The sequence below is a fragment of the Pituophis catenifer genome, unplaced genomic scaffold (assembly GCF_029215685.1).
Source record: "Pituophis catenifer annectens isolate HBS135680 unplaced genomic scaffold, rPitCat1.0.hap2 SCAF_1, whole genome shotgun sequence".
NCBI classification, from domain to species: domain Eukaryota; kingdom Metazoa; phylum Chordata; class Lepidosauria; order Squamata; family Colubridae; genus Pituophis; species Pituophis catenifer.
This window is the reverse complement of record NW_027256881.1, coordinates 44,131,297-44,155,451: the sequence shown is the minus strand read 5'-3', so window position 1 is coordinate 44,155,451 and position 24,155 is coordinate 44,131,297. Positions and strand designations below refer to the sequence as shown.

Genomic DNA, 24,155 nt, shown 5'->3' with positions numbered 1-24,155 from the left:
AGAAATCGGTGAACTGCAATTCTGAATTCATTCCATCTGGCAACTCCCCATTAAATTACATGGCTTCCTCTCGAATAAGTCTTTCTTTAATTGCCAACAACAGCCCTCCACTAAGAATAAGAAGTTAAGTTAGCTTTTACTGGGATGTTGTTATACCCGAGAAAAGCCGCTGGACTAATGCCTTACCCCGAAACACGCTACTGTCCCCAAATCGCCCAGGCTCCAGGGCAGTTTGGAGTCAAGCCTCCCTGTTATTCGGCGACTTCTGACTCTAAAGGACCGGGCCTCAGGCGTACCAAACTGAAGGCGCCGCCGCCAGTTTCCCCTCTCCAGGCCCACCTCGCCCCCAGACCCTCCGCAACCGCCACTGGAGGGGAAGCCCCGGCTGCCAAAGGAAGGCGGAGTCGGAAGCGCGAAAGCAACGCGGCCGCTGCAGGGCGGGCCCGAAAGCGGCTGGGGGAGGGGGTTAGAAACTGGCCGCGGCTGCTGCTCCTGCGAGAGGGGGTCTCGGAGCGAGCGGGCGGGCAGGCAGGCAGGCAGGCAGGCAGGCAGGCAGGCGACGGGACCTGTCTTTTCCCGAGCAGCTGCGCCGGAGGCGCGTGGGGCCACAGCAGCGTCCGCGGCAGGCAGGAAACGCGAGCGGGCAGCGCGTGCCGCGGGTTGCTGAGTGGGCAGCCGCAACCGCGGCGCGAGTGAATGAGCTGCCCCCCCGCCCGCCGCTTCTTCCTCCTGCCTTCTCAGACGGAGCCGGCGGGTCGAGGTCGAGGTCGGACGTTGACGCCGCGGCGCCCAAAATGGACGGTTTCGCCGGTAGTTTGGGTAAGTTGAGGCGCCTGGTAAATGGCTTGGGGCGGCCGGGAGCCGAGTCTGTGGCGGTCGCTCGGTGGCTCGGGGCAGCGTTGCCACACAAGTGCGAGTCTCTTGCCTGAGCTCCAGGCCAGGTCCATTTCCTCCCTCGGATTCTTTCGCGCGGAGGGGCTGCCTAGGGAGTTGGGCGACCCGAAACCGCCTCGGACTCCTTGATCCTCAAGGTGAATGTTTTTCGCGGCAAAGTGTAGCGGCGGAGACTCTTTTCCCTGACCTTCCTCTCTCTGCAAGGCTGCCTGCCGAAGTCTTTCGTCTGAAAAATGCATGCCGGAGAAGGGAGGGAGAAGGCGGGTGGGAAGAGAAAATGAGAGGTTGGTGAATATTGAGAGAAAAGCATGGGTGTATTTCAAAGGAGAAAAAAAAATACACATTGGAACGAGGAGGGTGACTCCAGGACATTTAACTAAGTTGCTGGGATGTTGTATAAAAAACTGATACACACAAATTCATTGCTCCCCCCCCCCCGAACGAAGTACACACTAATGTATACATGACTTTACTTTATCATTCAGTTGCTCTCTTTACAAGGAGAAAAACGAGCGGTTCTTTTTCCTGCTACGTTCTGACCTCTCCAACGGCGCTCACGGCGCTGATAAAACCATAAGTAGATGCATTAAAAACCTTTGTATGGAGAGGAAACGGATAGCATCTTCGCTACCTTGACTGAAGTCTCTCTCCATGCCTGTTCGGTTCTTTCTGTTTTAGGAGTTGCTGTACTTGCTTTTCTCCTTCAGATTTTCTGCAAGTCTTGGGGGGGGGGTGTACACATGTACATACACATACACACACACACACACACACACACACACACAAACACACAAACACACACAATACATTGCATTGAAATGATTACATTGAAGTTATTGTAGGTGAACCTGTTATTTGCCCTTAGGTGGTGAATCCAAATTAATATTTCTACTTACTTCCAGGACAAAGAGATAAAAATGGACAGAAATATTTTCTTTTACGGTAATGAATGCAATAAAACAAGTACTCATATTTGTTATATTTCCCTTAAAATACTAACATGTAATAATATTTTCTTTTATCTAATCACAGCACTACAGTTCTTGTACCCAAATAGTATACAGAGGACAAACAGTGCAGTACAACTCTCAAATACAAGAAGAGCAAGATACATTTCTGCTCATCCTGTGTATTGCTAATTTTCACCAAAGAAGGAATGAGGATTCAGTGCCTCATTTGCTTATGGGCTTTTCTCTTGCCAGCTTTTACTCCAGAGGCCAGTGGGTTAGTTCCACCTGGATTCTGGAGCCCTAAGTATCTAAGGATGTTAAATTGCTTTATTGCTTTTTGATAGTTTCTTCTGAATTGTGATTTTTTTTTTGTAACTTGTCAAACTGAATTTATAATAGATTTTTAAAAAGATTTTGCAGCTTTGTAGAAAAATTAACACATTGTAAAGTAAAATAAATTAATTAGGCATATTATAATAAATAGAACCAAATAATAATTGAAATAGTAAATCAATGTTTACATATTGTATTGTATGTTCTTTAAACAGCAACATTAATTTAGACTTGTAAGTGGTGATATGAAAATGAACAATGCAATTATTTCAATTTTCCAGAAATTTCTCGGTTGTTTTCCTGAGAAGAGTAGGAAAAATATTCTTTGTTCTAATGGCTTCAGAATTCTGAAAATGTTACATCTTTGCACAAGATGGCAAAATGTTGCTTTGAGATATGATTCTGATCTGACCTATGTTGGATTGATGCCTTATAAAAAGGCTGTGCATTTAGACCTAAATTAGGTCTTGTGTTTTTCTAATTTGCAAGTAACTGGAGAGAGAGGGGAAGGAAGGGAGAAATTCCTGAAAGTCATGAAAATACTATGTTCTCCCATCCAGAGAATCTTCCTACAGGGACATTTGTCGGTTTTTTTATAATGAGCCAGCAAACAAAACCTAAGGAAAAGCAAGCAAGAGAACAAATAAAGTTTGAATGTATTTAAACTGAATTAGCCTGCAACAATGGGCTCAAAGGGCTATGTGGCTGTGGGAGAGGTGAGTGGTTATTAAAAACCATTGTGGTTCATGCACTGGTTAGAATGCAGTACTGCAGGCTAACGCATTATTCATTCCAGGAGTTCAATTCTGAGCGGCTCAGAATTCCATCATTCCTAGGTCGATAAAATGAGGACCCAGATAGTTGGAGGCAATCTGCTGACTCTGTAAACTACTTAGAGAAGACATAAAGCATTGTGAAGCCGTATATAACTCTAAATGCTATTGCTATTAGTTTCTAAGAGGCCAGGGCCTGATCCTAAGAACAGGTAGCAGTGGTGGCTCAAGCCAGTTGAGGGCAGAGAAAATGGATACATGAATAAATTGAGTATATGTAAGGCAGGTCTTATGAAACCTGGGAATCATCAATACAATGCATATAATTAGTTTTGTGATCTCTAATTATACCTCTGGACTGCTTTGAAACATTTAAAAATGGCTATAATGAAAATTAAAATAAAGTTACAGATTCATATTAATGTATACGTTGTAGATAGGAAAAATGGAGGATCCTAAGCCTAAATATTCAAGAAAAGTATGGTATTATACTCCAATCAATTATACTCCTAAATATTCTTTAACATTTAGGAATATAATTGATTGGAGTAATGATACCTTATTTTTCTTCACAGCAATAGCTTGAATGAAGAATTAGATCTAAGATTGGAGGTAGAATATATACCGGTAGCTATTTTCCTTGTAACTGATTTGAAAGTAGTTTGAAAAAAGCTTGGTGCTTATTTCATTTAATCTCTTGCAACAGAGTAGCAAGTTTTATGGGTATAAATGGGAATCCAGTTTTTAAAAAGGAAACTCCATTCTTATGTCCTTTTAAAAAAAATATAGCTTGACTATAGAGTAATACAATTTTCTTTCTTAATGTTCTTGCTTCCAGCTAACTGCCTATTGCCTTTAAGTTTCGCTTCCATACATCTGTTTTGTAATAGCACAGCAATAAAGATAAATTATAATGCTCACATAGGACTAATACCACAGCGACATGAGTGAAGATCTCATTCCATTGTTCTTGGGAAAATATTTCTGATGGTCTTGGAATGCTTAAGCAACACCTTATTGCTTTCCACTTACCCTTTCTCTCTTTTTTATCCATATGATTGTGTTAATTTTCATGGAATTGGCTTTCCTAAATGAGGTTTTCATGTCAGCATAACACTCAAATATAATTTGTTTTAGTTCATTTGGGAACTAAATTGAGAATTCACAAATAATTCTATCCAACTGTTGTATGTAGTTGAATAAATCCAGGTTTGGCTAACTTCATGGCATTAATACTATAAGTTGATCCGTGTGTACTGCAAGTTCTCCCTGAAAAAAATTGTCATTGTGGATTGAAAAAAAAAAAAAAACTTAAGGAGAAGGTTGTAATGCTGCTTTTTTACTGTAAGCTCTCACTTGTAGTTTGAAGTGGCCATAATACAGATTTATATCATAAGTAAGAATTTGGTTTCTGCCCCATGTCAGGTGTAGAATACAGTTGAAATATGAAATATGGTTTTACAAATATAACCATATTTCATTAAAAGTTGGTGTTATTGCATTAGTGAAATTTGTTTTAATGTTTTAAGGTAGAAGATTTAGCAAAATACAATATATAAACATTTCAGTTTCAACTATATTTCTTTTTATCTCATAACATATTTTTATAGGAATTTCTGGAGTGAAAGGAAAAGAGGGTTAGAGATTCAGCATCTGAAGGTCAAAGTCATTTGATGAATCAGTGGTTGGAAAACGGTCATTTTCGCATTGTAGAACTAGTTGTCCCTTTCCAAATTTTCTAAAGTACTTGCCCATACTTGCTGTTTCAGGAGTGGAAAAAGTTAAGGAATTTCATAAAAAAAAGCATATTTACATGAGATCTTATTGTAGAAAGTGAAACCTGAGGTAAGAATGTAGAAACAATTGTCAGATTGCTTCTAAGGAAGTATAAGTTCTTTCCTCCTGTTGAAATCCCTTCAGCAAGGATTCAGTTTCAAACACTTTTAGTCATGCAAATTAGTACTGTAATGCTGTACATTATTACTTTATGAAAATAATAATACTGGCCTACCTGAATGTGGTATTTTAAAATGGTTTTTATTTTATCAGTTGCATTTTTAAAAAGGTTTATATTTTATCAGTTGCATTTTTGATTGTGTCATTTTTAAACATATTTTCAAGGCAAGCTTTAGAATAATAAAAATATACTATGCAGATTTCTTACCTATTTCCTATTCAAAGGATTCTATTTTGGGGCAAAACCTATTGCTCTAGATCAGGGATGTCACACTCGATTTCATTGAGGGCCGCATCAGGGTTGTGTTTGACCTCAGGGGGCTGGGGTGGGTGTGGCTGGGGTAGGTGTGGCCAGTTCAATGTCACTAGAGGGGGCTATGGTGGCCCCAGCAGTCTTCCAGCAAAAACGGACTCCTGAGCTCCGTTTTTGGCTGCGACGGTTTCCTGCAGCCCTCTGACAGGGAAAACTGAGCACAGGAGGGACACATGTGGCACTCCCGAGCTCCATTTTTTCTGGCAAAGGCACTGCAGGCCGGTCCTTTGCTGTTTCTAGGGCAACCCTGTGGGCCAGGTCTAAGGACCCCGCAGGCCGGATCCACTCCCTGGGCCTTGAGTTTATACCCCTGCTCTAGATTTGGATTCCATTTCTATATCTATGACTTGGGATTTAGCTTACTGTGTTTCTTATGTCAGTGCACACACATTCCATCCCAATTTAATATGCTTATACAGCCTCTGTGGTTGTTCAGTGATTTGGGGAGTGACATATCAGAATTACAGAATAACAGAGTTAGTTGGAAGTCTCCTAGTCCAAGCCTCTGCTTAATCAGGAGACTTTATACAATTTCAGACAAATGACTGTCCAATTTCTTTTTAAAAACCTCCAATGATGGAGCACCCACAACTTCTGGAGGCAACCTGTTCCACTGATTAATTATTCTCATGGACAGGATATTTCTCCTTAATTCCATGTTGGATCTGTCTTTGATAAACTTTTATCCATTACTTCTCTTGCCTTCAGATGCTTTGGAGAATAATTTGACCCCCTCCTCTCTGTGGCAGCCCCTGTGGAAGATGCTGTCAAGTCATTCCTAGTCCTTCTCTTCATTAGAGTAGACATACCCAGTTCCTGCAACTGAACATCATATATTTGGCTTTGTGTATTACATCATAATTTAGGGATGCTGCACAAATCCTGAGCTTGAGAAGATAAGCCACTGGGTTTGGCTGGGTTTGGGTGTCAAATAACCATTAATGCTTTCTTAAAGCAGATGGGGGACTTCAGATTAACATAACCCAGGCCAAAAAGTATACTGTATAAGATACTGTCCCCTGTGAAATACAGGCTCACAGTTGGGGACTTTTGACTTCTTCCAGAATATAGCCAGTATAACTTCGCCTGCTGTAGGCTGTGGCACTGGATACGCTTATTTTGGAGACATAATCAACTATTGTTGCTAAAGAAAGGCTGAAGAAATATGTTTGATAATGACTTTCTTTGAAAGATACATGGAAACTTCAATATCATTTGTCTTAAAAACAGGATTGTTTCAGAGAAGAAATTGGTAACTTATTATTTACACAATTTACCTTTCACATTGTAACTGTATTTTAAAACTTACATTTTTATGAGTTTTGCAATACATTTTTCTCCAAAGGATATACAAAAACAAATATAAGAAAATATGCTAAATAGGCATATTAATGAACTTAACAAATATCACTTTAGGAAAAATTGTTCATGGTAATGTATATACTATGAAAGTATAACTAAATATGGGCATATGAAAATATATGACTTTTAAAATAGGAAAAGTGATAAATTATAACTGAAAATATAAATTGGTCCATAATTACATATGAACAAGAACTGCTGTTAAGAATTATTTAAGGAATTTATAAGGGCAGTTAACTTAATTTACAACTCTGACATGTGTATATCTGTAATAATAAAAAGCAAACAAGAACAAAATTAAAATAAGCAGTATAATCACACATATAAATACTGTTTTTAAATAGCTTGGTCTATGTCTGAAAGTTAATTAGTATAACAACATATTCATTTAAATTATCTTGAATGTGGGCCTCATTCTTTTAGAATGTTTGGCAGGTCAAACACAATTTGCAACATGTTATTAAGCCTGGCAATCTCTCTGTTATTCCATATTCTGTCAAATAATTTTTCCTGGATATTTTGAAACTTGTGATCAAAAGGGCACAGGAAATGAACATATAATGCTCTATTTGTTTTTCTTAACTAAACATGTGTGACTCATGGAAAGATTACGCTTACTATTTATGAGTATCTTTATTTTAGGGTTGAGATAGATCACCATATCAAAGTGCATTAAATATTATGTTTTTACCTGTCTCGATTACCTAAAGAATATATGCTGTATGTGTCTCTTTTGAAAAGAAACTGGCAGAATAAAATTTGGTTGTTCAAGATGATACAACCCTACTGTAACTTGCATCTTGAATGTATTTGATTACATTGCATGTGTGAAAATATTGTTATTGGTTTTACTTCTTAGTGCAGTGTGAAACTTTGGTTTGAAGGCGATTCAAATGTTTGAATCAATTATATATATAAAGCCAATACCTTTAAATTTATTAAAAGATTTAAAGAACACAAATGTTTTTGTTTAATTTGCATCTTGATTTAGAATGTGACTGATTAGCACACAAATTGTAGTGCTTTTCACTATAAATGAAATATTGTATGATAGATATGGTGTGTTCATTTCTTAATGTTCTCTTAGCAACTGTTAAATGACCACATATTATAATATCTATCTATCTATCTTTCTCATTTCTATCAGAAAAAATGTGCTTAGAGATAAGGAAAAGATATATAGTAAAAGCTTATTCATTCTCCACTTTATTATTTTAATAAATAACTCAAGACAGCTAGCATACCTAATACTCCTTTCTTTAATTTTTTTTTCCTTTTTCTCAAGAATTTTCTAAATGGATTGTGCTTTTTGCATAAGCCTTGGAAAAATGCAAAATGTAAATGTATGAAATCTATAAAGATGCCAAGCATTCATGTCATCAACAGGTATTTTTAACTTATGGAGCAGTAAGGAACACAATGAAATTATGGACCAGTATTCAGAAACTATACTTGGATACAAACAACCTAGGTTTTGTCCAAATTTTCTCTGAATGACTGATTTACTAAGTTACATTTGTAAGCGGTATGTACTGTTGCTCACCACGCACATTCTTTCTCATTTTGTTATTTCTGGTCATATGAACAGAAAAAGCAAAATAAATAGACCTTGATAATTTAGTACTGGATCTAATTCTGGGATAATGGCTAATTTCATTTGTTCTTCTTTAATACTGAAGTTTTGATTGAAACTGTTCTCTACATAGACACAGTGAATTTCATTGTGTTCCTTCCCACTCTAATAATTCTTGCTTAGCTACATGCAATAATCCTAGCTATTGATAAAATGTGTTGTTTTGCTTTTATTTTTCTTTTGATAATATGGAATTCCTTGGTATTAGTTTATGAATAGTGGAACACAATATAGCACACATTGCATTTCAAATATGGGGCACACAGGTGGATTTTTAATATTGTTACTCCTTAAAATATAGAGATTATTTATTGCACTTGCGTTTAAAGGACAAAGAGGGCTAAAATTAGATGCTTCATATTTGACATGCCACATCTATTTGGTTTAAATAGTTACTTAAAAATGTCAAAAGAATGCTTTCTTGGACACTCCTTAACTTTCATGAATGCTGCTACTCCCTGATTTTTGTAGATAACTACTCCTGTGTGATCCATAATCCTGTTCAACCTTATTAGAAATTTAAATCACAAAATGGCTCTCGTAATATATAGTTAGTATTTTTAGTTGACATTTTGACTTGATAATGATTTAATTTTTTAAAAATCCAGATTGAGAAATGATAAACTGTCCAACCTATAACTTTAATTTTGCAAATAACTTTCAGATGAATGGCCAATTGGGGGACATTTTATTGCTTGTATAAGTAATAGGATAATTTTCATAAGTGACAGCTGATTTTCTCATGGTTCCCATCTTTTGCTAAAGATCGGAGAATATACAGTATTTAGGATTAAAGCTGGTCAAGGAAGATTTATTGCCTCAAATGGGTGAATGAATTAGTCCTCTTAATTTCTTGGAATAATTATTATTTCCACAGGACCTAAAAGAACTTTCTGCTTACTCCACCTACTGTTTCTTTATTTTTAAAGTATAGCTTACTATATTATTTTAACAATTTGGAATTGTATGAGCTTTTCTAGTGCATCCAACTAAATTGGCAGCTATTCAGCTATGTCCTGGGAAAACGGGAACTCGGAGGCTCATTTGATTGAAGAAACATTTTCAGAAGTATTAGAAACAGAAATATAATTGACCTTGAAGGTTGACTTTTTTAGTTAGTGTATGCATAGGATTATAAAAATACTGATTATTTATGTGATTATCAAAAAGCTAGAATAGCTGGATTTTTGCAAATTAAGTGCCTTGTCATTTTCTTTCTCCATACTATCTGAGTCAGTTGTGGTTGCAGATACTAAAGTAGGGTTTCTTTTTGTGATGAACTAATGTGTTATGTATTCATGTGCTCTTTGATATATGGTGATAAAATACATTAAAAATATAAATAAATTTAAAAAAAAACATACATAGGAGTCCAGCCCTGAAAAAGATCTTGACAATAAGATTTTGATATGTACGGAAGTGAGCTGTAATGAATTTCTTTAATATATTCAAGACAATATATCTTTTTCAACAATAAATACTGATATTTTAGTTTAATTAACTTATATTCTTAAAACTTTAACTTAATTTTATCTTCCATGTTAATTCATATGTATAATATAACTACTTACTGTATCTTGTTTAGACTTGATGATATGTTTTATGCAAATAAGAATCTTTGTAGTTTCCACACCTTAAATTAATGTGTCTGCTTCAGGCTGTGAAGACACACCTTTCAGTTTATAAAAGCCTTTTGCTTTTGCTATTGCTTGTGGTGAAACTTTTGGGAATAGAGTTTTTAATTGCCTGTAATTTTATGGTTGCTTTTAAAACCAGGAATACTTTTAAAGTTTTTGAATTTACAGAGATATATCTGAAGTATAAATTATTTCAGAAAGACTGGGAAGCCTAGTGAGTTTTTTGGGAATAAAATATGAAATCAGATACTATGGGAGTCATGTTCATCATTATATTATTCCAATTTAGTGACTCTAAATAATGATTTCTTACTATTTTTAAATATTGCTTTGTTCTACTTTGTAAATCATAAAGAAATTGATAAGGGAAAGAATATGAGTATGAGTTTTGTATTATAATTATTCATTAATATTTTACATAAAATGCTTCACGTTTTCCCCATGATGTATTTAAAAAGACCATTTCTAATTATTGTGAAAAAGATGCAAACGTGTTAAGGAAGTTTATTTAATATGGCAATAGAGCATCATCAGTGATTGTTATTTTTTTTCTTAATGATAGAACTTTTCAGTTGAAATCTTGATATGAGTATGCAGGAAAGAATTGATACTGAAGCTGAAAGTGAAGTTGAACTTGATTGTTTTATTTCTTTTGTCTTTAGTGGTGATTAGCTTCTTGGAAAAAATTGAAATGAGATTTATGTGGTGATTATTAACTTACTAATTGTGTTCTATTTGATCTGAAGGAACTGCATAGATTAATTTTAATGGAAGTTAATACAGTCTTTTTTCTGTTTCCTGCTGTTTTCTTTCCTGAAAACATGGATTGAGCTATTTCAAATGCTGATGCACTATCTTCATTCCTATCTTTTACATCTTTTCTCCTGTTAGCCTTCAAACATTCTCCAAATGTTTGTTTTAAACTTTTAATTTTTTTACATTTAAAATACTTGATTTTTTTAAAAAAGTGGGCAGAGTTGCTTGAGAAAAAAGCAGCAGTTTGGAAATTGATACAGGTTTGGCTGAAGAATAGGAATTTCTTTTGGCTTCATGGGCTGGAGACAAAATATTTCATGCAGTTAAAATGTAAATTTGAATAGTGGACTCACAGTTCAATTATGTATATTTTTATTAGTTTTGTATAAGCAGTTTAAATTGATTCATAGCAGGTTTTCATGTTTTAGAATGATTGATATTTAGAAAAAATATCAATAAAAATCTAGTAGTATTAACGACAAAAAACAAACAGTACAACATAGCAAAATATTTCAATAAATGTTAGAAAGACCCTAATTAGGTTAATATTGCCTTTTTTGTACAATTAGTAATTGGAAAAATCAATTAGTTGCTCATCCTTTATTATTTGAAAAATGAATCTGCTAATTACTTAGGCCTCAGTTGACATTAGCCACAGACATATGCAGAGTTCTTGCATTTAAGCACACTGTATCCTTGCACTTATCATAGTCATATGTAAAATTGTTTTCCCCCCATTCATTTAAGAGGTAAATTTAAAATAATGAGATTATAAAAATGGTTAAGATAGTGGCATTAATTATAATTTCTGCTTGAAGTTCTTCTCTTCCCCATACCCAAATTTTCAAATTTATTTTTTAGTCTATAGATGGGATATCTGAGAACATATTTCACACAAGACAATCAGCCTTCACACAAGAAGGCTCAGTAATGCTTTCATGGTTTTGTTTTTAAGAAAATAAAAGAGGGAATTCAGACTAAATAATGGAGGACTGGGTAACTGGCTAGAATAGAATAAAATTTGGGTGATAATTAGTATTGTATTTATTGAATTTATAACCGTCATTTCCATCAATGGATCAAGGCTTCTAATGAAAAATAGTATAATTAAAATACAATTAAAAATAACAAAAACACCCACATGCTCCTGTCTTTCAACTTAAACCCTGCTTATATGCCAGAAGTCTGCATAAATAAAACTATTTTTTGCCTGCTGACAATAGGGAAGGAGAACAGTCTGACCTCTGTTGATCACACCAAAAGTCTCTCTTAATTGTGGTAACTGGAGAATGGTTTTTCTTAATGCCTAAATTACCTTATAAGGCAATTTTTTTTTAAGGTAGCTTGGATTCAAATCATGGGGGGGCTTTATAAATAGTATTTTGAATTATTCCTGGAATCTGATCAATCAGTTTGTTTCTTAAAAAACAAATCACATTCTTCCCATCACCAAAATCATTCCACAGTTTAGCCACAGCTGAAAACTGAGCAGAGACAAGGAGAATTTGCAGACAAGGGGAACTTGCAGCAAGCACAATATGTAGCCTTCAAAGAAATTACAGCCTATACAGCACTGGCTGAATCCTTATTCCTTGATTTATTTTTTGAACCTTCAGTTTATATATATATATATATATATTTTGGATTAAATTGTACTTTTATCCCAGTGTTTCTCACTTGGCAACTTTAAGATGTATGGATTTCAACTCCCAGGATTCTCCAGCCAATGTGAGAAACATCTTAAATTTACCAAGGTTGAGAAACATTGCTTTATCCAGTTAATATCTGACATCAGGCATTGATTTAAGACTTGAACAGGGTCCTTGGTTTTAGTACAGTACCATTGAACATCTAACAGTCCTTTATTTATTTTAACGATCTTAGGTCCTCCTCAGACTATTATACTGAAAGTCAGATGTACAGTAAATATCACCAACCCTATTTTAGGTTATTATAGGAGAGAGTCTGGAAGCAATCAGCATTGCATTGCATACCAATCCCCTATGCTTCTTTGACAGAGTTCTCTTGTCTTCTTACTGCCATCAGGAAATAATCTTCCCCAAATGGATTATTAAATATGCACAGCAGAAAAACCTATGTTCAGGTAAATCATGATATTATTTCCTTTTCCTCTTTCTATATGACAGAAGGGATGCCTTCCTTTCTCTTCTTCCTCCCTCTCCCGTGACCATTTTTTGATTGATTCTGTAGACAGCAGGCTCTCTTGCACTGCAAAAGTTCTATTTTATAGGAACTAGGAAGTTGACACATGCTAGTGAGTTTTGGGAAATACTGATTCAAATAATCAGATGCCTCAATGCTAAAAGAAGGGATGTTGAAAAGGATAAAGTGAATAAGCAAAATCAAATAATTCATATGCTAAAGGATGAAATTTTTTGTTCTTTGTTTAAAAAAAATAAAATCATATTTTAAAAATATAGCAGAATTCAGTCAAACTTCAAAAATGTATTAAACATGAAACTTCCAAATTTTTCAAAGATACGTCAACTAATACTGTAGGTGGTGTTAATTTAGTTATGGGAGAAAGATTATATCAGGGGTCCCCTATCCCTGCACGTATGATTGGAAACTGAGTTGCACAAGTGGCAGGCCAGGGGGTGAAGCTTCATTTGCACATGCACGGCATTAAGTTGCATGTGTGAGACCATCTCCTCACCACCACCTCCTCCTCCACCACCACCACCACCACCACCACCTTCACTGCCAGTCCTTGGAGTCAAAAAGATTGGGGACCACTGGATTATAAAGAAAGCTATTTTCTCATTAGACATCGTTCATAATATTTCTTTGGAATATAGAAAAAAGTAGCCCAGAGAGACACAATAATTTATATATATTTCAAGTAAATTGTTATTTTATATAGAATTACAGACCCAATAATTTTTAATTACAATATGACTTATAGTTTGAAAGAAGAAAAGTAATTTACAGTACAGGCCCAAAAGCAATAGAGGAAAAGAGCCATAAGAAGTCTGAGTTACTAATAAATTACCATTAAGATGAAGAAAAAAAATGTCAGATTATAAATGAGAAAAGGTTTATAAAAAAGATAAACCAAGAATGACTATTAATGTATTATGTTTAAAAACTGTTAATGTGTTATGTTTATGAAGAGAATTATGAAGAGAAAATAAGATAATTAGTGGTCTATTTATGAAGAATTATTGAGATATGCTGAATGATTGTATCTGTTAATGTAACAGATATGCTTTAAGTATCTGATGACAAATGAGGGACAGTTGAAAAACTTGAGTAGATTGTTTATCTTTTGCTAAGAAAGGAAATACTTGTCAGTAAAATACATGGTCACTTGCAACATTTTGTCTCAGACAAAATAAGCACAAATACAGCTTGCAAAGGGCATACAAGTAATCCTCACTTAAATGGTGAGGTGATTGTGACCAGAGGGTGACCAGAATTTTCATCACTTTTCTAAAATAATGTAGTCATAAAGCACATCACATGACTATGTCGCTTAGGATGCACTTACCGTTGCAGTTGCTATTGTTAAGCAAATCTTACACCATCATTAGTGCGATATTACGTGGTCACCATTTGTCACCTCCCGCCAGCTTCCCCATAGACTGCTTGTTGGAAGCTGACAGTGAAAGCTACAAATGGAGATCATGTGACCAAGGGATGCTGTAACACGGTAATTGTGGGCTGGTTGCCCAGTACCCAGATCATAATGATGGGAATGGTATGGGAATGCTGTGGCCATTTTAAAGTATGAAGATCCAACATAAATACTACCTATTCAGCACCATCATAAATTTGAATGGGTGCTGTTAAGTGAAGATATGATGATCTTATATATAACATTATGTGATCTTACATGTACATATCATCCTATATGTAACATTGAAACTTAAAAGGAGATTTGCCGGGAACTCTTTATTTTATTTGGAATTCTATGTTGCATCCCAGGAGGCTTTTCAGATGCACAAAATAATATTTTTTAAAAAGGAGATACAGCACCACTACTAAAACACTATTTTGAAGTAGTAAAACAATATAAAGCTGAAAGTAATTTTAAAGGACTAATTAATTTTTAAAAAATTAAGTACCATAACAAGAATGCATGAGACAATCTTAGCTTCTAAAGAAATACATGCCACAACTTGGAAATAACAAGCCCTTTGCAAATGAGTACTGTATCCTTTCTGCAGCTACTGCAGTAAGAGTAGTTTTTCTTCTTCAGTGCATTTCTCAAATATTTTTTTCCTATAAATTGCCATTAATCTACTTATACAGGTATACTAGATTTTTTCAGGCAGCATGTGGGAAAGTTTGTCAGTTGTAAGGTGAACTTATTCTGCTTTGTCTGGATTTTTAAAATTAGGAGTAGTTTCACTTTTCCTTCTTTCTGAAATAAAATACGGTCCCATCTACCACCCAGATCCACAGTGACTACACTTGACCACGTGGCAGTTGAGTGGAGACTTCTGACGGAATGGAACTTCGGTGTCATACAGACGATCCAGGCTGCCAGATGACCATCCACCACATGGATATATAACGTTACCTGGTGGATTTTTTGTGAGTGGTGCATCAAATGGACCATTGAACCCACAATGGTATCAGTAGCTCAATTATTAGACTTCCTTCAGGATGGCCTGGAGAGAGGGCTGGCCCCGGCTACTCTCTGCAGACAGGTAGCAGCATTAGCCTCGGTTCTGTCCTGTGGGATGCAAGAGTCTGTGGCACAGCACCGGAGATGCGGAGATTCCTTAGGGGTGCCACCAATTTAAAACCAATAGTGGTTCATTGATATCCCACCTGGGATCTCTCTAAGGTGTTGCAGGCTCTCATCAAGGTACCCTTCAAGCACTATTGGCTGGACTTGTTCAGCTCAGCTGAGGCCGCGTTTGGGAGGAGGGTCCTTCAGCAAGTACTGGGGATGACCTGTGAGCAGGACCAGATAGCTTTGGTATGTCCCATGCCTGGAGTCTCGAGTCACCTATCTGGAAAAGGGGCGTTGGTCCTACCTGATACACCCATTTTCAGAAGGTGATGAGAAACTCCAGCCCCACCCTAAGAGGGGTCTGGTCCAGAGTATCCTTGGGGTGTTGTTGCAGATACTATGTCCTGAGATCTCGCTGTGACATGGTTGAAACTGGGAGCGTCAGCAGAGGACGTCTCTTCAGTTTAAACTCAGTGTATAGAGCTACAGGACAAGAGTCAACCCATGCCTGGAGTCTCTTGTCACCTCCTGAAAATGGGCGTATCAGGTAGGACTAACGCCCCATCCCTTTTTCTATCACATTTCCTTGAATCGTGAACAAGTTGGACTAGGTTTAGTTTGGAAAACAGCTCTGTCCTTTGGAAGTTTGACGGTATTATCAGTTGGAATAGAAAGGAGAAGCAGAAGGTTTGTGACAGTTTTGGATATGTTCTTTTGAACAGCGTCCCATGGATTCAGTTTGTTTATATTTGGCCTTGGATTACTAATTTGTCCTTTGTTTTCTGCCTTGCTTTTCTTGACAGCTTACCCTCAAACCCTACAGTACTGACAGGACAGCCAGGACTCAACGCTATCTGGCTGTTACTATACATCATGCAGAACTTTTCTTCAAATATTCTTTGTTAATTCTGCTTGTGCTAATTTATTTTCTGTGTTCTATTTGTATGATAAATATTGCTATGACTCAATAACAATAATGTTATAATAATTACCTTCCCAATAATGGGAAGGTAATTCACTTACTTAGATAATCTTATAAGAAGTTCTATTTTCTGGAGACATCCTGATTTGTCTTTTTTTTTTAAAAAAACTGTCTGTCTGTATCTTTTTCTGTGTATGTTTCTTTAACGCAAAATAATCATCTCATACTTATTTACTGGTGTTTAAATGAGTTAGTCCTCTCTGAGGCTAATTCAGCTGAACTGATTTTTATTAGAGAGAGAGAAGCAGCTAGATGACTAAATTAAGCTTTTTTGTTGTTGTTGATAGCTATTTTGGGTTCATAGATTTTAATTTTGTCTCCCTGCAAACTGTTCCTTGGTAGAATTGCTTGCATATATAATACTTCAGCTTTGATATATCCTGAAAATATCCATAACAATTATATTTTTTCCTTTTTAATTTTTTTAGATGTTTGCCTTTTCATCATTTGTGATTAGCTTTAAAACAGGCTTTATGTATTTTTCAGATTAAAGGTACAATCAGCCAGATGTCTTGTTCAGTTAATGTTGTTGTACCAGGTACTCATCAGCCCAGTGGTTATAATCTTCGTCATTGATTGGGACAGATCACCTGCTTATTCTGCCTAGCAAAGATAGCTTTGGACACAGTATGCTGTGGTAAAATAAGATTACAATTGGATTGCAATTTTTTTGGCATCATCAACATCATATTTATTGGTGAGATGGCTATCAGCTTCTTGGCTTTCTTTTCCTTCATTCATGTGTTAGTGATATCAGGAGCATTTACAGATTAGCTTTAGTTGAAGTTTAACAAAGATGCTTCTTTTTCAGAGGAAATAAATTATGCTATAAATAACTAATGTTGCATAATTGCTTCCTTTTGGTTTTTTTCTAGCATAAAATCTTACACTATTAGTGCATTCAATTTTTGGAAATACATGGTTATTAACAATTATACTAGGCACATAAATGAACTAACTTCCACCATTTTTTCAAAAGACTCATGTGTATATTTGCATGTATTTATTTAATATATTTGCGCAATAAAATTAGCACATACACTGGACTGGGAAAACGAAATTATTAGGTAAATATCATGTCCAGATCATGTGTGATATGCAGAGCTATGTGTCAGGCATGACTTTTTAAAATTATCATTACTACACTTGTTTGATCAGTATCTCAATCAGTATCTCAATATGTTTCCTCAATATCACCCCCAAATCAAGAAAAATAGTATTTATGCATTTATTTCATTTCTATCTTGACTTTGTACAACTCAACAAAATATATGTAGATTATTGTTATCCATACAACAGTTATACACTTTAAATATGGTTCTAATATGGTAATAGGCACTGTTTCAGGTTATGCTTTAATAATAATGGGCTTCAATGCCATTTGTCAGAGTATCTCCTAAGCAGGCTTGCCCTTGGCTTAAGCTTGCTGAGAAAATGGGCAGCCTATAGGGAGAGGTACTGTATATAATAGCTTATTTTATACCATTTATTTATAAAATTGTAGCTGTTCATCTTAATATATGAGCTTCTCCCCAATATTTAAAAACAATATAAAGCAACAAAAACAATAGAACAATTTATTAATAAAAACAATATGAACCACAAAACCATGAGTATATCGGTTTACAAAAGTTGATAAGGCTCTGTATATATATCATATAAATATGAGCTCTTTCATGTGTTGCCACTGATGAATTAAGAGTCCATAGTTGTCATAGTGATCATGAAGTCCTGAGCTGATTCTGCATGACATTAAAATCTTTGAGGGATTCAACGTAGGGTTCTCCAAACCCAGCTAAGAGAAACCCTTAGATACTTTGCCAAATAAATCATTGGAGAACACTAAGAATAATATACCAGAAATGTTACTGTCTTTCCCTGGCTATTTGTTCTCAAAGGCAGATTGTCTGCAAAGACAATGAGGAATCACTACATGACAATAACATTCCCCTTTATACTCTATCCTAGATTATGTTATAGCAAATACCCAAATTGACAGAGCTAGGTGAGAAGATCTGAGTCCATTCCAACCAATTCTTGTTAATATATGGCAGATCAACTCTATAATCCAGTGATGGCTAAACTTTTTGCCATTGCGTGCCAAAAGTGGGGGAAGCGGGGGGGTGTCACGCATGTGCGTGCCCACACCCATAATTCTATGCGCCCCGCGCATGTGCACATGACCTTCCCCCCCTGTGCTCCCCCCGCTTTTGACAAGCGATGGCACACGATGGCCCGGTAGGCCCATTTTTCGCCCTCCCCAGGCTCCAGAGCCTTTCTAGCAGTCTGAGGAGGACGAAAACGGCCTGTTTGCTGACATACAAGGGGGTTTTAATTAGATTTCAGCAAGTATACACCAAATATCAGCCCCCTGCTGTAGTACTGACTCTCAGGCCTGGAAGCCATCTTTTGTATTGGGCCTTCAGACCTGCCACATTTACTACTGTGGGAAATAGGGAGGGGAGACTGTATGGAGCATGGGTGATATATAGTCATAATAATATTCTTTTCTCAGATGTTCAAGGACAACGTGCCCTGGAACTGGGAGGCATCTCTAGTTGGGCCGGTGCTTAGATTGGACCATGTGATGGACTTGTGGGTGTTGGGCAAGGACTCGAACTTTCCTTTGGGTGGGGAAAACCTGGAAACTTTCAGATTCGGGTTTTCCCAGATGTGCCAATATATCTCTAATAAAATGTAACTCAGGCCTTGGAGTTTTCTTTCAATGGGGGTGTTACTTGGAACCCTGACAATGATTTTCATGTAAGTGAAAGTCATCAAGAAACTAAGAAAAGGTGGAAGACAGCCTCCAAATTAGTCAGTTTACTGTTTGTAACCTTATACCATCGGTTTCTTTGGAAACATTCTTTTTTGTTGTTCTTTGACTATTACTGCTAGACAGTATGCCCTAAAATTCTGGAGGTTTCATGTAGTGGGCAGTCAGAATGATAGTTTTATTAAGAACACGGTAATATTTCTCCTTAACTAGGATTATGCCTTTTCTATGTAGTCTTTACTTCACTCATTTCATGTCTTGAGAGGATAGGTTGTATTCTTTTCTCCTCTTTCTGGTTCTGCTGCTCTTTCAGCTTCTCTTCCTCTCTGAAACAGCATAGCTTCCCAGCCTCCTCTAGCTATAATAAGTTTGGCAAGTTCTAGCACCTGGCAAGCCTAAAATATGCTAAATTAAGAATCTCCCTTCGCTTTTTTACCAACACACACTTAAAGAGAAACTTGGAATGGATGGAGACTGACATATTATAGACTGACATGGAATGTGAAGAATGAGTAGGGTATAGTTATTTTGGGTACAAACAGGAATATGGGGAAAGGTACAGATCAGAACCTCTTTCCTGTTGCCTCTAGTTTGTTTGTTTTCTTCGGCAAGAACTTTGAATTTATATATCACACTACTTATTGTTTGCTCTTGATGTAAACTACCGTAATTGGCTAAGAGTTCATGCAACATAATTAAACCATAATTGTTTATAAGATAGTAGATAATTTCAGTTATATTAAACTAAATACAGAGTTTTGCATGTAAAAAAAGGTACAAAACAATCACTCCCTAACTTTTGTACATAGAATTGGGGTGGAAGCATTTATGTTTGATTAATATTGATAACATGTAAGTGCAACAAATAACAAAGAATGCAGTGTGGTTTCAGAAAGAGCTGAAGGCTGCTGAACAGGCTGTAGAAAAACTTTTTCATAAAAAATTGTGTTTCTGTAAGATTTGTAACCAACTTTGTATATAGTAATCTAGAGTAATTTTTACAACAACATATTTCAGATGAAAATAAGGTTATGAGAGAAAGAGAAAATCTAAATCTTCAAAATCTGCAGTAGACTGAATCATGCTACAAGATAGCACATACTTGATTTATGTTCTGAAGCTTTAAAAAAATGCATCTAGTCTAGGCTCTTTAACAGGGTACAAGATTTCTTGTGTGTCCAATCATACTTAAAGAATCCTATATAATGTAATTGACAAAATATGAACTGGGTTTACTCCTGAGCATGGTTTTTAGATATACTGTACATTAGAACCCTCCACTGACTGATCAAAGGAATAATGTTAAGAATAAAATAGAAACTTGTAATCTGTACAAACCTTCAAGCTGATGTGCAAGACTGTTGAACAGTTATTAAAAAAAATTAATTTCAGTTATTGCCAGCCAAAGAGGGTACAATAGTTATTGAAAAGAAATATTCATATATTTTGTCCCAGAGACAAATATGTATGGATTATTTCTCTTAATAAATAAATGAACAAGTATAGTGTTTGTGACTATTTAATTGGGTTCTCTTTATCTAGTTTTAGAACTTGTGTCACTTTTTAGGTCATATTCATACAGAAATACTGAACATTCAAAAGGGTTCACAATGTTTTAAGCACCAATGTATATTCCATTGTATGATTTGTTTCAATTCTTAGTTAATTATTTTCTTGCTGGTTAGATTTTGTTGGAGATGACTCATTTTTCAAGGACTTCTCTTTCATTAGTTTACAACAGAAAGCTGCAAGGAAGTAAAAATAAGATCACTGAAGACTGTACATTTCTTATATCTTCCTTGAGTATAACCAACTGGTGATATTATAAAGTTAATTATTTCTTAACCGGTATGTGAAAGATCATTTTAATTTCATAACCTGTGTGATAGAAAAGAACACTGAAAACCCCACAGAGAAAGAGAAGGAGGTTTACAGGGTTTAGGAACGACTTCTATAATAAGGCTGTGCATCAGTTTGGTTTGTATGAAGTTCTTGCAGGAATAGATTGAAGACTTGCAGTGAACCCTGTAACTAGTATTTCCCTTTGATGAATTCCAGTTTTGTGATGTGAGCATTGTGACCATTAACCATTTATTATTGAAGCTATATTTCTTGTAACTCTTCAGTAATAATACTGTGGAATAAAAAATAGTTAATAATTCATCATTTTTTTGTTAATTCAGTTTTTGTAGGAGAATGGCATATCATTTTTCTTAAACACAGAAATAGTAAATAATTAAGATTCAAAGCACCAAAATTATTTCTTACGCACAAAAATCAAATACATAGATTTTCAAACCATATGGATGTAATTTGTCAAAGTTATGAATAACTAAGAGAGCTTGATAGCAAAATGTTGTTATTGGCTCTCCAACTACAGAATATTTTGCATGCCGTGACAAATGATATGTATTCCACATGAAACTGTCATGGATTCAATCACAAAAAAGGCCTGTTATTTTTCAATATCAAATCTACACTGAAGTCTCTTCTGGGCCTAATCTAAAGTACTGGTCATTTACTTTAAAACTTTAAATGATGCAATACCAGGATACAAAAGGAACTCCTTGCCAGAATCTGTCCCTATCCAGTCTGGTCATTGGGAGAGGGCCTGCTAGAAAATTTCTCCATTCATGAAGCTTGTGAAGTGGGCATTAGAATGAAGTCTTCTCTGAAATATCCCTACTATATGGGATACTCTTTCCCCCAAAAGAATATGCAGCTACTATTTTACTGCAATTCTTTACTCAGGTTAAAGTTGTTTTGTTTTTATTTAGTGGACTTTAATCCTAGTTGATTAACTCTGGATACCTATTCCATATCTTATTTAGGGACTTATTTTTGCTTTCTGTGGGTTGTCTTTTTGTTTTTGATACTGTTCTCAATTTTGTTAGTATTATTTTATTTTTAATGTTATTGCCACCAACAGTCCTTTGGAATTGGGCAATCTTATGAGCAGTGTAAAAAAAGTAATGAAGCAAATAACTTTCTGAAACAATATCCTCTTCTAATACAAATCCCCTTTTAATATTAAATTTACAAATTCTTGCAACAAAGTGTAACTGGCTGATTTGGCTGCAGTAATTTACCAATTTATGCAAATGTGCTTTCTCTTTATTTACCTCCTAATATTTGTTCATTTGCTTAAATGTATATTTATTGGACAGTTTGGGCCTAATATATCAATTTTATAAAGAGTGTCTATGTTTGGCTATCTGGAGAAAGTGATTATTTGTAACATACCGTATTTTTCGGAGTATAAAACGCACTGGAGTATAAGACGCACCTACCTTTTTTGGTGAGGAAAAGAAGAAAAAGAAATCTCCCTCTGCTTCTGAGCAATTTTGCAGGAAACAGCCTGCTTTATTTTCATTTTCGTTTTCAGCATAGCTTGATTAGCACAAGGAAAAAAAAATCTGCTCCAGCAATTTACCTTTTTGCAGCAAGCAGCAGAGCCCTGCACAAAACAGTTGAGAGCAAATCAGCTGAGAGTTGGGAGGCTGATCCAATCAACTTGTGCTAATTAGCCTGTGCTGAAGCTGAAAGGAGCTATGTTTTCTTGCTGTTTGCTTGCAAGGAGGTAACTGCTGCGAGGCAGAGGCCAAAGGGTGGGGGCCAGTGGGTAGGCGGGGCTACATTCGGTGTATAAGATGCACCTAAATTTTCACCCCCTTTTAGGGGGGGGAAGGTATATATTATACTCCGAAAAATATGGTAGATGGTTATCAGACATACATATACTATAAGGTATAGATTTTTCTCAAGCAAAGCTGATAACAATTATCTGAAAATGTTTATTATAGTCCTTAATCAGGTATCCTATTTCTGCATAAGATGGTCTTTTGGCCCATTCAGTAGGGTTCTTCCAATTTATACAGGGATCACAGATCAATGGCAGAATTAGATTTTGCACACAGAAGGTCTTGTGCCATATCTTTAACAGTTTCATGTAGTTTTTTCAATAAATTTTTAGTTTAATCAGAAAGTTAAAATACAAACTTCAAAAAAAGAAATTACAAAATTACAAAAATTACAATTACAAAAAACAAAGAAGTATGCAGTGAAAGAGACAAAAGACAAGAACACATGTGTTGTCCTCTCTAGTTGAATACTGATAAATATATTACAGCAATAATAGTTTCTTCCCCTTGCAAGCAGGCCTGCAATTTATAAACTTCTGCAAATTTGTTTGCTACCAGTTGTGTCAACTATCTACTATATATAAAAGGGTAGTTAACAGATAAACAAGAGCAAAGTTAAAATTCAATGCCTTCTGTTTTTTTTTATTATTATTATTATTATTTTTGGATTTATATACCGCCCTACTCCCAAAGGACTCAGGGCGGTGAACAGCCAAAAGATAAAACACACATAATACAAAATTTAAAAAACAATATAAGAACACATTAAATATTTGGCCCAAACAAATTAAAACACCCCTATTGTTTTAAAACAAATTTAAAATTAACAATTAAAAGGAAGTTAGGCCAGGCTAGCCTGTTGAAATAAAAAGGTCTTGAGGGCACGGCGGAAAGTGCATAAGTCCGGGATCTTCCATATCTCCGGGGGGAACTCGTTCCAAATGGCAGGTGGCCCCACAGAGAAGACTCTCCCCCGGGGGCCGCCAGTCGACATTGTTTGACCAATGGCACCCTGAGGAGCTCCTCTATGGGAGCGTACTAACCGGTGAGAGGCTACTGGTGGCAGAAGGCAGTCTCGTAAGTACCCAGGTCCTAAGCCATGGAACACTCTAAAGGTGGTAACCAAGACCTTGAAGCGCACCCAGAAGACCACCGGGAGCCAGTGCAGCTCGTGCAGGAACACCACGTCGCTCCCATAACCACCCGCGCTGCCGCATTCTGGACCAGTTGGAGCAACCGGGTGCTCCTCAAGGGGAGCCCCATGTAGAGAGCATTACAGTAGTCCAGGCGGGAGGTGACAAGGGCAAGTGACCATGTGTAAGGAGTCCCGATCCAGAAAGGGACGCAACTGGCGAATCAGGCGAACCTCATAGAAAGTCCTCCCGGCCACAGCCGTCAAATGCTCTTCTAAAGACAGCCAAGAATCCAGGAGGACACCCAAGTT

General features: G+C 36.2%; 1 protein-coding gene across 2 annotated transcripts in view; it reads left to right on the top strand.

Annotated features, from left to right (window-relative positions):
- The first annotated feature begins 533 nt into the window (after nt 1-533).
- Nucleotides 534-24,155, top strand: part of EML4 (EMAP like 4) — a 149,476-nt gene continuing 125,854 nt past the window's right edge. For both annotated transcript variants that reach the window (XM_070932367.1, XM_070932368.1), the window contains exon 1: nt 534-819. In XM_070932367.1, the coding sequence (XP_070788468.1) occupies nt 795-819 (25 nt within the window). In that variant the 5' untranslated portion in view covers nt 534-794. The remainder of the gene's footprint in view (nt 820-24,155) is intronic.